At 39.2% G+C, this 13,550-nt stretch overlaps 1 protein-coding gene across 3 annotated transcripts; it reads right to left on the reverse strand.

Annotated features, from left to right (window-relative positions):
• Window positions 1-1,874: 1,874 nt before the first annotated feature.
• LOC113032713 (solute carrier family 45 member 4-like) lies at window positions 1,875-13,159 on the reverse strand. 3 transcript variants are annotated; one of them, XM_026185759.1, is made up of 13 exons: window positions 12,999-13,159; window positions 10,632-10,938; window positions 7,600-7,788; window positions 7,322-7,501; window positions 6,284-6,948; window positions 6,052-6,162; window positions 5,710-5,958; window positions 5,490-5,609; window positions 5,175-5,274; window positions 5,016-5,111; window positions 4,793-4,923; window positions 4,363-4,431; window positions 1,875-4,227 (listed from the first exon to the last, which is right to left on the reverse strand). In XM_026185759.1, exons 2-13 carry the CDS (start codon window positions 10,885-10,887, stop codon window positions 3,916-3,918), a joined length of 2,478 nt encoding a protein of 825 aa, XP_026041544.1. In that variant the 5' UTR covers window positions 10,888-10,938; window positions 12,999-13,159; the 3' UTR covers window positions 1,875-3,915. The 3 variants fall into 3 exon arrangements, with proteins under 3 accessions (XP_026041544.1, XP_026041545.1, XP_026041543.1); XM_026185760.1 differs by having other exon boundaries at window positions 5,016-5,096; window positions 6,052-6,165; XM_026185758.1 differs by having other exon boundaries at window positions 6,052-6,165.
• Window positions 13,160-13,550: the final 391 nt, after the last annotated feature.

Raw genomic sequence — 13,550 nt, forward strand, 5'->3', positions numbered from 1 at the left:
TTTAGGCATTACAGAGCCAAACATGAAAAGGAAGAGACAAACACAGGTAGGCTTATATAGACATTGAGCAGCTTTATCATAATTTTTTTTATTAATTAATGTTTTATTATTTTGAAATCAAGCATCTAGGAAGACTGTTCTGGGCCAGGTAGTCCTGAATTTTATTATAAAGGCCTGCCAACCCCTTAGTATTGTGGAGAGTGAGGGGTTCAGGGGGCTGGTTCAGGTGATCCATCATACGTTTTGCCAACCAGAAAGGTTTGTATAGACAACGTCTCATCAGGTAGCTGATGTTAAGTACTGCATACTGATTTAATTTTGTTTCATCTTCAGACCATCAAGGAATTGATAGCCAAAAAACATGCGGAGAAACTCGAACGAGTGAAAATGGAAGTAAAGCAAGCTGTGGCAGTGAGTATAACAGCTGACATGTGGACCTCTTTGAACATGGAGGCTTACTTGGCTCTTACCTGTCACTACATTAATGAGAATATGCAGTTGTGTACATCTGTGTTGGGTGTGAAACACTTTCCACAAAGTCACACTGCAGACAATTTGGCCCAATTCAAAACAGGCATGATGGATGACTGGGCCATCACAAATAAGGTAAGGTGTCCACTGACCGACAGCACCAAACATGATTGCAGCAACAAGAACTCTCCAAAGTCGACATTCAGTTTGCATTGCACACAAAATAAATTTATTAGTCAAGAAATCATGTGATCAAATCCCTGAACTTTCATCCATAAGAGACAAATCTAGACAAATCGTATCATTCTTCAGATCCAGCACTACAGCCAAAGAAAAGCTTGCCAAAGTGCAGCAGCAGATGGGACGGCCCATCTTGAAACTTATCAACGAGGTACCAACACATTGGAACAGCACATATCAGATGCTGTCACGGCTACATGATGAGAAAGAACCAGTCTGGGTATCTGTTGCTTCTCTTCAACAGATTTAACTCCACTTACGGCTGATGAGTGTAACATCATAAGGGAAGCACTTCTTGTGCTGACCCCTTTCCATCAGGCCACAGTGGAGTTGTCTGAGGAGAGTTTCAGGATCAAAGATCATCCCGATGATGAAAATGCTTTATTGTGCACTTGACCGGAACTCTTTACATCTACGCACACAAACAGCCACCCATCTCCATGACCAACTTAGGCGTCATGTCACAGACACTGCTTCTAACCTGGAGTCATTAAGTGTGTTGACCCTATCAACCCTTTTAGACCCCAGATTTAAAACACTCGGATTTCGTAGTTCCTCCAAGTGTAGTGAGGCAGTCAGTCGCCTGAAAATGGAGTGTGCTGCAGTCCCGCACAGCATCTGAGCCACAGCCTGGACCTTCATCAGAGCAGTCACCTGTTCCAGACAAGTTCAGTATTATCAGCTTATTCTTACATTTATTTTGATGCTAATGTGTACTAATTTGGGGTAGATGACAAAAACGAAAATGGCCATGCATTTTTTATTATTTCAGAAAACCTGCAGCTCGATGAAGAAGTTGGCAGACAAACCAACAATGCAACAGCGGACTCCATCACTGAGGTCCAGCTACTTGGCAGAGAGAAACATTCCAAGATCAGAGGATCCTTTAACGTACTGGGGGAATAGGAAGACGTCTTATCCGAACCTTTTCCACCTGGCTTTACAGTTTTTGTGTACCCCAGTTTCATCTGTGCCCCGTGAGCGTGTGTTTTCCAAAGCTGGGGAAATGGTGTCAAAAAAACGCAATAGACTGAATGGAAAAACATTGGATAAACGTATTTTTCTGAATAGAAATTTATAATAAACGCTGAGTCAATTACATTTAAATGGGTAATATTACATTCACAATACTTTCATTTTAATTTTCACTTAATGTCATTCACAATATATTTTAAAGATGCCTACAATATTTGAAATGTAAAAGATATAAAATGATTCCATGGAAAGTACAATACCTTACAGAGTATACAAGTATGAGTAGGTCATTGAATCAGTGTCTGTTGTGAGTCTCAAGTAAGTTGCCTGCAATGATATTTAAGGTCCAGCAGGTGTCAGTATGGAGCAAAACAACAACACTGTGTCGACATAGTATCGATACAGTTTGGGGAATGTGCTGAAACGCTTCACGAGGCCTCGTCTACCCATCACTAGTAGGATGTTCTCAGATGAGGAGTTTATCAAAGAGTATTTGGTGGACTCTGCCTGGCTAATTAGCCCTGAGATAAAAGAAGTATTTGAAAATATGCAAATAGTAACAAGACAGATCAAGGACACTGTGAAAAATGTGAGGCTTTAGCCAGACAATTTTAACTTTTCACTTCAGTTCGGGATGAGCGCTGTTAGGTCCGCAACACAGCCCAGTTTCTCATCTTTGTACGTGGGATAACAAAAGAGTGTGAGATTACAAAGGAGCTGGCAGAAATGCACTCTATGAAAGGGACTGTGACAGGGAGTTACTTGTTCACGGAGGTAACTGCATGAATTGATAAGCTGGGGGCTAAATTGGGACAAACTGGCAGGTGTTAAAAGCGATGGCTGTCCAAATCTGAAAGGAAAAAACATCTGACTTTTGAATCAGATACAGTATAAAGTGAGAGAAATGAACCTAGAACTGAAATTGGCATTTTTTGCACTATTAAATACACCAGAAGGTGTTGTGTAAGTCACTGCTAAAAATTAACTATGCTGTTGATGTTTTGGCTAAAATAGCTAACTTCATCAGGGTAAGAGCGCTGACTCACTTTGTTACACTTTCACTTGAAGTCAGTGTGACTGCTGGATTTTTATTCTTTTATTCTTCAAAGAGGATAGCCTTCCACACATAAAGAGATGTTTTTTACAAACATTCTCAGTCCTGACATTTAACAAATAAAGATAAACAACCTCTTTCAGCAATGATCACTTGTCTGCTTTCCTTCACATTTTTAACTCTGCCACGGAACCTGATTTTCATGAACTTACTCAAGTTCAAAACAGCCTAGATTTCGTTTGCAGAATTGAAAAACTGAGGATAAAATCTCAATGGTGCGACTAAAAAAAATGCTTTCGTTCAAGTAAACACAAAAAAGTCTCCACAACTCTGAAAGTCTCTGTGTGGTCAACAACAGACACACATTATGCATTATGGAACCTCTCAGATGCCCAAAGAGAATTCCAATTATCTGCCAGAGACAATACTGACAACAACAGTTTTCACAAATGCAACAAACCTTATGCACACATGACAAAATACTGAGTGAGCTAAAGTGACCTATGTCTAAATGACAGAATCCCATTGCATTAAAGCCAGCAACATTAATATCTCAAGGCACTTCAGCAAGAAATTGGAAAATGTTTTCTGCATCTGTATTTAGCCTGCAGGTAATGCAGGAATACACATAATTTTTACAGCATCGTGATTGTCTATTAAGCAGTTATAGAACAGCTTCTATGATGTAAAGTGTCAGACATTACTTTACTCTGCAGCATCAGCATTCAGAAGAGAGACAGAAAGTGCCCTGTGTGCTTCTTAAATCCATTTTTCAATAAAGTTTGTTTCAGTAGTACCATCTAATTTACTTTCAACAGTCACAACAGATAGCTGTCATTTGTCTTTTGGTATTCTAATGGCTTCTTTAAATCTAAGCAGCTGGAAATTTATTTGCATTAGAGCTGAGGTAGTACGACAAATGAAACATATCAAAACTGAAATACTTATTTCTGTTAGTACACAAAGCAAATAATTGTTCCAGCTCAGCTCCACCTTGATATCTTAATATGGACCTAACTTTCCGCCATGTCTTTTTTTTCTTTTTCTGATCTTTCCTTCAGAAAGGTCCAGAATGTAAAATCTGTAAATCAGGTAGATGCATTTGGTAAAAACCTCACATCCTGTGATTTCTGCTTGATGAGCATAATCCTAAGCAAGTCTTTGTATGGTCATGCTCAGGTAGAAGAGTGGTTTTCCATCTTATTCAAACTCTCCGTTTCTGTATCTGTGTTTGTGAGTTTCAGCAGAGCCTGTGTCTGCTCACTGGTATTTTCTGCATTCTGGTCTTCTACTCCAGGAAAACCCACCGAATCCTCGTCCTGCTCTGAGCTGCTGGGCTCCAAATCAGGATAAATGAGAAGGAAACAAGCTGCAAGAAAGCCAAGGAAAGAACCTCCAGAGGCCACAATGGGAATGACACGCACACTGCCAACTGCCTCTACCACAGATCCAAGTGCTGATGCAACCAAAATCTGGCTGATGTAAACCTGAAAGAGGAAATACTGTAACCAGACTATTTACAAAAACCTAAACATGCCGTTTCACTTTTGAACGTTTCTCATTTTGCTCAGTGTAACCTGAATTTATGCATCAGGGTCAGCTTAATTTGGTACAGTACTTACCTGGCAGGTTAAAATAGCGCAATCAATCCCAAAACCTCTTCGAGTGTTTTCTGGGCTGTGGTTAATGTACTGAGAAAAGAAGCATGACAGGAAAGACTGTAACTATACTGAAACGACCGATGTTTCTAATTGAATAAATGGGGAAGAGGCTCAAAACAAATAGTAATTAATTAAAGTGGTTTAATTGAATTATTGCATTAACTGTTTAGAAACTATAAAAACTGGAGCCATTTATAGACACATCAATCATTTTCAAAAGTAATTGAGGATATTAACATAATTTTAAATATAAGGATTGTTTTTAATTTTTGTGATTTGACACTATATAAATAAAACTGAATTGAACTGAATTACAGCACATTTGGTCAAACAACCTCAGACTTGACCATAATGGTTTTAGTATGCACCAGGAACATAAGTGTGATCATACCTCTTTTATTTCATGGTACTGGCCAAGTAATGCATAGGGACAGTAGGAGATACTCATGGAGATGATGCCCATGGTACTGATCATCACCATCGCAACATAAACATTAGGGATGATTGCCATGACTGCAGTACCTAAGATGAGAGGGAATCCAATCCGTAAGTAACTTTACAGAGGCTAACAACATTTATACTCATATTTCAACTATTCTAATAAGTCAGCTCACCTACTGAGAATCCCAGAGTCCCAAGAATGTAGATGACCCTAATGCTGAGATCAAAATGATCCAGATACTTCTGAAGGATGGCTGGGTGGAGAAAAACTGTCATTCACTGAGTAGTTAGCTGAATAGTTCTATAAAAAAATGAAGCTGTTTGAGTTTTACCAGAGCAGACAGCAGCAGTAGCAGCATAAACCACCAGTCCCCAGCAGCCCATCTGTACTCCTTTGTGATAATTTTGTAGCTCTGTGGAATTGGCTGGTGCCTTAAAGAAAAAAGAAAAAAAGTAGAAACACTGACGATTTGACTTCCACTGACATTTTAGTGCCTCATACTCATAAATTGTAAAATGTGCTAAGTCCACTGCACTACTGTGTGGTTTCCAAGGAATACAAAATACCAAATGATGTCAGGTAGTGCTTCAACAACAATACAGATGGGATTTGGAAGGTATCTGTATGTGTGTGCTTGTGTGTATACCTTGGGGTCTCCTTGGAAAATAACCTGCCCCATGAAATCTGTATAAAACACAGCTTCAGCTATAATGGAGAACCATGTGAGCAGGTGACACACACATAATCTCCAGAGCTGACTGGGCATCTAGAGTGAAAGTAATACAGGCAGTATTTATTACTGGAACATCAATCATCTCTGTTGACATAATCCAGTGCTGTAGTAGGAGAATGAAGAAGAAATTCACCTTCAACATGGACAACCACAGCAGCCGTACACTCCCACCCTTGTCTGTTCCTCCCTCACTGCTTGAGCCCTCAGATGACACACTGCTGGCTGAAAGCTGCAACCGTCGTCTGTCTGTATGCCGCTGGATGATGCTTAAATCATTCAAACTTTGGGACGTGGTGATTGGCCGAGGGGTGAAATGTCCTGTGTGTCGCATTCGATGCCGTTGTGCTCCAACTCGACCATAATATGAAAAGGTAAATGAGGGCTGAAGAGAAAAAACCCACCAAAATCAGTTTTTATACATCTGCAAAATAACCTATGTTGTCAATTAAAGATTAAACAATAAATTAAACCATACTTGTCTGTAGTAGGTGGGTCTGCCTGGCTGTGTACTGGATGTATGGTTTCCCGGCTTGGTGCCATGGGTTTTCATAACACTGGGGAACTCAGAACCATTGGCAGGTTTGGCCTGCTAGGACAGAAGAGAGAGGCAGTGTGGTACAAATTACTGAAGGAACACTGTTTGTCTCAAAGTTACCATAAGCTAAAAAACAAACAAAAACCATATTTGATCACAGCAGCCATTTTACCAGTTTCAACTGGGAATCCTCTGAGCCCCAGTTGGTCTGCTGGAAGGACGGATGACCATTTGCTGAATCTTTAAGTTCAGATAAAACTGAACTTATAGGCGTCATGTCGGCCATCCCATCAGGAGGGGGTTGTGGTCCGAAAGAAGGTGGGGCTTCAGCACTGGAATCTGATAGTTTGAAAACATCTTCAAGCTCTTCTTGCATTTCAGGTTGAAAGTGTGTCTCTGGCAAGAAATTTTGTGTGTCTGGGTCAAGGTCTGCATCTAACTCAATTGTAGCATCTGGCATGGCTAAGACTGAATCACTTTTACTCCTTACTCGCTCCACAGCAAGAAAGTCAATTTCCACTTCCTTAGGATCTGATTCAGGGTCGTCTCTGGATCGAGCTCGAGCAGAAGCATCCTCTTCTGTAATTACATCCAGTGTGCGGCCAGCTGGCTTCAAAGATACCTGGCCAGTAGAATCCCCATTTTCTGTGTCTTTAACCTGGTTTGATGGACTGAAGGGCTGCTCAGGGATACTGAACATGTGCAGTGTGACAGAGATAATAAAGACGATGGCTGCAAACATGAAGAGAACCTGCTCCTGTGATTGAAATGCTTGGCCCAGAGCTGTGCCAGTCCAGTCTAGACCTCCAAGCATGTATCCTATTGCTCCACCAAGCCCTAAAGAGACAGGTATAAGGGGATTAGTGTAGCATTATTATTTGTAAATATGTATGGAGGGTTGTGCAACTGTAATCCTAACATTATGCATGTATTCAGATTTGATAATATTCAGAACATTCGCTTTCTGCATCCATGTGAACATTCAAATTACACGGTCCATGTCTTTCCTCCACTGTGTCAAAGAGGTGAGCCTTCAACTTAAATTTCATTCTGGGAAAGAGGACGAAGTAGCTGTAGTATGCGTGGTGAACTGTGTGTTGGTGTCCAGATATCTAAGAATGTTGACAGTCTGATCCCCGCTGAATGAATTCCTGGTTCACAGTCTTGTGAATGTTGAGAACGAAACCTCCAAAAATCTACATAGACTTACCAGCAGAGAATGCATGAATGTTCAGCGCAATATCTTGCTCATCTGTGTCTGCAACATCCAGCAGATAAGCTCTGATTGGTCCCTCTGAGGCATCAGCGCAGAAGTCCAGCACCACCACGCCCAGCACAGTAAGAACGATGCCGATAGTATGCTTATTGGGAGTGTCGCCGACGGAAAGGCCTGAAGAGAATACCACAAAATATACACAGACCGGATTTGCTGAACTGCATTTTTTATGATTTGTTAGCAGATTATCTCCCTTGAAGCCTTGCACTCACCTATTAATGAACCATTTAAAAACAGTGCCACTCCCAGCAGTACACCTACACAAAGACCCAGAATGAACGGTCTTCTCCTGCCCCATCGCAGGCTACAGCGGTCACTGGCTGTGCCAATCAGAGGTGTGAAGAGGAGACCCAGGATAGGACTGAGAAACCAGGTTAAACTGTAATACTTTTCAGGAAGACCTGGAAAATAAACACAATTGATTCATTCAAGTATTTTCAATTACACTAAAGCTAATATAAGAATTAAAAAACAACCACAGCATAGTGAAGTGTGTGTATGTATATATATATATATACACGCATACATCATCAAATAACATAAAAAAACAAAATAAATGAGACGGAATAGACTGTGTGTTTCCAAGTGATCTAAAAGCCTGTGAAAATAGGTAGGTCTTCAAGTTGAGTTGAAGATTTCCAATGAGAAGGAGAACTATATAAAAGAGGGAAGACTTGCAGAGTCTTGGAGCAGCAACAGAGAAAGCCCTGTCACCTTTAGATTTTAAATGGGAGCATGGGACCCACATAAGTATTTGACTGGAGGACGCAGAGTTGGAGTGGTTAGGTGCAGGCTAAGGAGATCTGAAATGTAACCTGGAGCAAAGCCACAGAGAGCTTTAAAGACAAATTGCAAAACAGCAATCTGATCTGATCTGATCTAAGAGCAAGTGTTTTTGTTTTCTGACAGGCCACAAAACTTAATACTTAATGTATTACAACCAAATGTAAGTAAATGTCTCATATTTGTCATTTTATTTAGGCGGTGGTGGGAATAAAACATACTCTGCAGAATTTAATACCTTTATCTGTTATTTTTATTTTGATGCAAGGCAGTATTTGTCCATTGTCTATTCTTTTAAATATTGAGATCTATCAGGCTTTGGCATTAGATATTTGTATTTTGACTCTTTTGCATTAGATATTTGTATTTTGACTCTTTTGCATTAGATATTTGTATTTTGACTCGTTTGCATTAGATATTTGTATTTTGACTCTTTTGCATTAGATATTTGTATTTTGACTCGTTTGCAAACCAGTTTTTAGCTTTCACTAAAATAAAATAAAAATGCTGACAAAAAGCTGATGATTGTTTTGTAATAAGTTACTTATCTACCAGGCTCTGTTTTGAATAAGTTAAGTCAAAGTTAAGCCAAATTTAGATGCAGGAACAGGCACAGAACGTTTTCATTATGATTTCAATACACAAAGGGCAAGTTTTCCCATGTTTTAATAATATCACATGACTTGCATTCCACAGCTGAAGAACCACTAGTCCTTTTCCATTATCAGTGGTTTTTAACTTAGCAGAAGCATTTTTGGTAATATGGCGGCCAGTTACATCAACACAGTCAAAAATATGCTACAAACAGGAAAGTGGTGAAACCTGTAGTTGTGCATGTCGAAGACAAAACTATGTTACAGCATGTCTGCAAATCTCAAAACACTACTCTTCAGTTGTTTTTACCCATTTCCAAACCGGAGAGGCATTTCCATTTTTAGTGTACATCAACTCTAAAAGAAGTGGACTTTTAGGTTTAAAATCTGATGAATTATGTCAGCAGGCTGACTGAGCTGGATAATTCTCAAGGGAACATTATGCTCTGTTCCTGCCTTCCTTCTCCCTTAAGTCAACAAAAGCGAATATAACTTTCTCACAGCATGAAAAATATCTCTCTCTCCATCTGTCTTTTCCATTACTGCTTATTTCTTCTTCAACAGACTTATGCAGCAAAGCTCAGAGATGCTTTATACACTTTTCACTAATGAAGTAGTTATACATGAGTGTGTCTCTGTGTGTCCAATACAAGTACATGGGGAAGAAAACTCTAAATGTTTGTCTGAGCTAAAGAATACACATACGGTAAGTAAAAGCATGATAAACCCATGAGACAAGAAAAATCGTGTCTATACTTCACTTGAGTTTTAGGTTACAAACATACCTTGTGCACTGTGAACAAAGAAACATGAACAAAGTTGTGTATCTGCAACAAGTTAATAAAACACATTTACTGTGCTTAAAGGCAATGTCAAACAGTTTTCTAAACACATGTTCAGTCAAGAACCCTGGGATTTCAACAAGCTATGGATGCATTTATTTGGCAATAATCAAAGGTAAGTTCAAAATTACAACCTGTCCCAGCATAAAATGAACTGCACTGCACTTGCTGAATGTTTGTTTTAAAGGTGTTGGCTATGGCAAAGTAAGCAAGAGTATGAGTGGTAAGACAAAACAAATCCTGATGTTTCACCAGCTCAGCAGTGTCTTTCAGTCTTAACACAATCGTTTGCAAGTCCTGAAGCTTTAAAAAGCAAAGAAAAAGCATAAAGATTTCTCCTTTTCTAATGTAATTAGCTTAAAACGTATCCATTCCAAAAAATAAGTGAGGCTGATTCAGTTCAATAACTTTAAAAAAAATCCTATGTCAATAATCCGTTGTCATCTATAACCAATATTACTTGGTAGATCATTTACATTCAACAGGTTTAGCAATAAACTTTATTGGCATATGAAAAAATAACTACCCAATCAGACACGTTAATTAGAATCAGTCAGTCTTATCATGTTGTTAATGGAGCAGAAAAGTGAAATGTGCTGTGTTAAACATTCTTCTCATACCTAACCAGTAAAAAATGCTTTTGTTCCAGGTCTGTTATGGTTGCTAACTTGACATCAAACCACAAAGCTCCCCGCTTGAGTAGAGACACGGGCTACATGATACAGAAGAGCAGCCCTGAAACCAATGAATTGTGACAACAATCAAATTCCACAAAGTCACCACTGTTACCTGACTACTACCACAACCACAGACTGATGTGCATCTGGTTTGGATAACAGTGGTTAGCTTCACTGCAAATCAAATCCAGCTATTGTTATATAGATAGTGAACCAAACACAGCATAATCGCTGCTACACTGCAACCAATCTTCAAGTTTTTTGACAGTGATTAGGAGAATGCTGCCACAAATGTGTCACTAAGATAACTAACTAGTGGATAAGGAAAAAACTGTGTTGTGTCTCCTACCTATTTGCAGCAGAACTGGTGTTACCAGAGCGGTTTCCATGGCATAGCAAAACTCACGTCCAAACATCACTGTCCCGTGCATTACCCAGCGATGCAGAGGGATTCGTACTCCTCTGCCTTCCTCGTCCATGTCTGTCTCACTCTCACTGTCATATGCTTCTTCTTCTTTGGGTCTTCTGATCTCTGGAAGACGAGAAGCATCTCCACCCTCAGCTGCCATCTCCATTTCAGTCTGGTTTGACTTCAGGGGAACCATTTGTTGTGGCTGTTATAGATCAGTATATATGTCTTTGTGCCACAGTTTTTCCTATAAATGCAAGCACAATCTTACCATCTTATCACTGTCAAAAAGTGTAATAGGCATAGTTTTCACCTTGATTTTTTATAGCTCATGAGAAGATAAAGCTATTTCAGAAGACTAACAAGTCACTACTAAGGTCAAAGCAAAAGAAACACAGAGGCGAGAACAATCACAGTTTTAGCACATCTCCAAAAGTATTTAATGGTGATGGGTAGGGAAGAGTGTAAGAGAGGCCAGGTGGGGTGATAAGTGTTTTATGGTCTCCAGCAGATGTTTGTGGTGGTGACCTGCAGTGAACTCCTGAATAGAAGTGGCTGTGTGCATGAAGTTTGGGCAAGTCCAACTAAGAAAGTTAGTGCTAGTCAGGCAAGTCCGGGTTAAAATATCTTGAGATTTCTCAGTAAACTCCTACTAATAATGTTACAAATTAACCTGCAAAAACAAAACAAACAAGAAAAACAGATACCAGCTGTGCAAAAAGCTAAAGCTATGACAACACAGGATGTAGCTTTGCCTTGATTTAAACAGGGAAACCTGTTAGTGCATTTTCCAGAAAATCTGTTCAGTCTCCAAATGCTGATACAGAAGTCTTATTATTATTAAGTAGATTTTTTAATGAACTGTTATTTCTGCAAGTAAATTCTAGTGTGAATGAAAAAACAAAACAAAATACACCACTGTCCTAGAAGGGTGCTGTAGCAACATCTTCCCCCAGAATTGCTTTATTCCCTCCTTATAAGATAAGATAACCTTTATTAGTCCCACACGTGGGAAATTTGTTTTGTCACAGCAGGAAGTGGACAAAACAAAAGTTATGTAGCAAAAATTAGAATACAATACATTATATTAATTGTATAACTCCCAGAGCCACTACTCAAAGAGATAATACCTCCCTTAATGATAAGATGATGTTGATGGAGAGAGTGGTCAATCAGATCAACCCATACCAATGCACAGGTATCCAGTTTGGTTCAGATCTGGTGACAGTGAAGGTCATAGACTCCTAGCACTCTCATATCTATCATCATCCTGGAAGAGATCAGTGCCCTTAGGATTTAATTTTCTTATCTTACAACTCTCTTTTCAAGGGGAATAAGTGGAACCAGACACTGCCAACAAAAGGCCTAAGAGTTCGAACAGAGACACCTGATTCCCTTAGTCTAGGGTTTGAGAGGTTCACCCCATAATGGGTTTGTATAAATTAAGCCGTAAGACATAACAAATAATTTACAATAAGTATAAGCATCATAGACTCAAATAAAGGGCCAAACGATCAAAAAAATTAGACTGAATTAACCCAAGATTGCTCTGTTAAATCCAGTGACATCGCCACTATCTAGAACCTTGAAGTCATAATAGCAAAATCAGACTCATAGACAAGAGCCACATTAAAAAATAAACCATTATTACACCACTATTGCTGTTGCGTAAGTGGAGCAGAAAGCAAGCAGATCCTATTGACACATTCCTTACAAGAGAGCATGGCAAAGACCATTCTTCTATTCTTTACTTATTCATTTTCTGCCTGGCTCTTCTGAGTTGAGCAATATGAAAAAAAAGCTTAGATCATGTATAAGTGGATGTTTAATGAGAGCTTTGTGCAGTTTTCTGTCATTTTCACAAAGAGACAGATCAAAGTGTTTTTGTGTTTAGTTAGTAATCCGAACAAATTAATGTAGAAAGGTAACTTTTTTTTAAACTTCATCGAGGTGTGTGAGCTGAATTCTCACAGGACTGTGTGTACACGTGAAGGTCCGAGGGGCTCGTTGGACCAGTTATGACATGTTTTGCCTCACCTGAACTACCTGCCAGTCTATAAATAATAAATTAATATATTAAAAATTATTTGCCGTTTTATGCGAATAAGGCGCACAGCGATAAAAGTGTATTCTCGTCTGGACTGAGAGGAAAAACACCAGAATTCAGGCGCATTACCGTTAACCTGACTTTGACTGACGCAAAAAGTTACCTTAGCAAGCTAGGCTTGGCTGATATTAAGCAGCTTACGTTAGCGAGTTAATAGCGGAGAAACCCACTTTCATGACAGACAGGAACGTGTAACGTACCTGAGATTTTACAGCGCTGTGGTAAAGCTCAGCCAGTTCCGCGTTGTGGAAAACTTCTATGACGTGTTAGCACAAAAAAAAAAAAATAAGAAGAAGAAAAAAAAACCTCTCACTTCTTTAGGTTTGCAAAACCTTTGCAAGCTAACTGGGTGACCATAGGGTTTACTACACTCACCAATTTCAATGGTTTCCACATTAACACAGCGGGGCGTGGCCATCAGAAAACCTTCGTGACGTCAGCGAACGCCTCACCTATGGACGACGGTGAAAGGGCAACTAGCTAGCATGATATAAGTGGAACCAACTGCATGGAAAATTGCATGGATTGATAACATAAAGAAATGAAAATATGTCAACAATAATGGACCTCAAGAACTGGAAAAAAAAGACAATTCACAAAGTCATAATGGAGGATATTTATTTATTTATTCATAATTCATTAATTCATTTACTCTTTTGTTTATTAGCTAGCACGCTTTCGACTCTTCCTAGAACTTGGTCCTATAGCTCTATATATGTTCCTATATGTTGTTCCTAAATCATTGACTTTGA

This window comes from Astatotilapia calliptera, chromosome 11, assembly GCF_900246225.1.
Source record: "Astatotilapia calliptera chromosome 11, fAstCal1.2, whole genome shotgun sequence".
NCBI classification, from domain to species: domain Eukaryota; kingdom Metazoa; phylum Chordata; class Actinopteri; order Cichliformes; family Cichlidae; genus Astatotilapia; species Astatotilapia calliptera.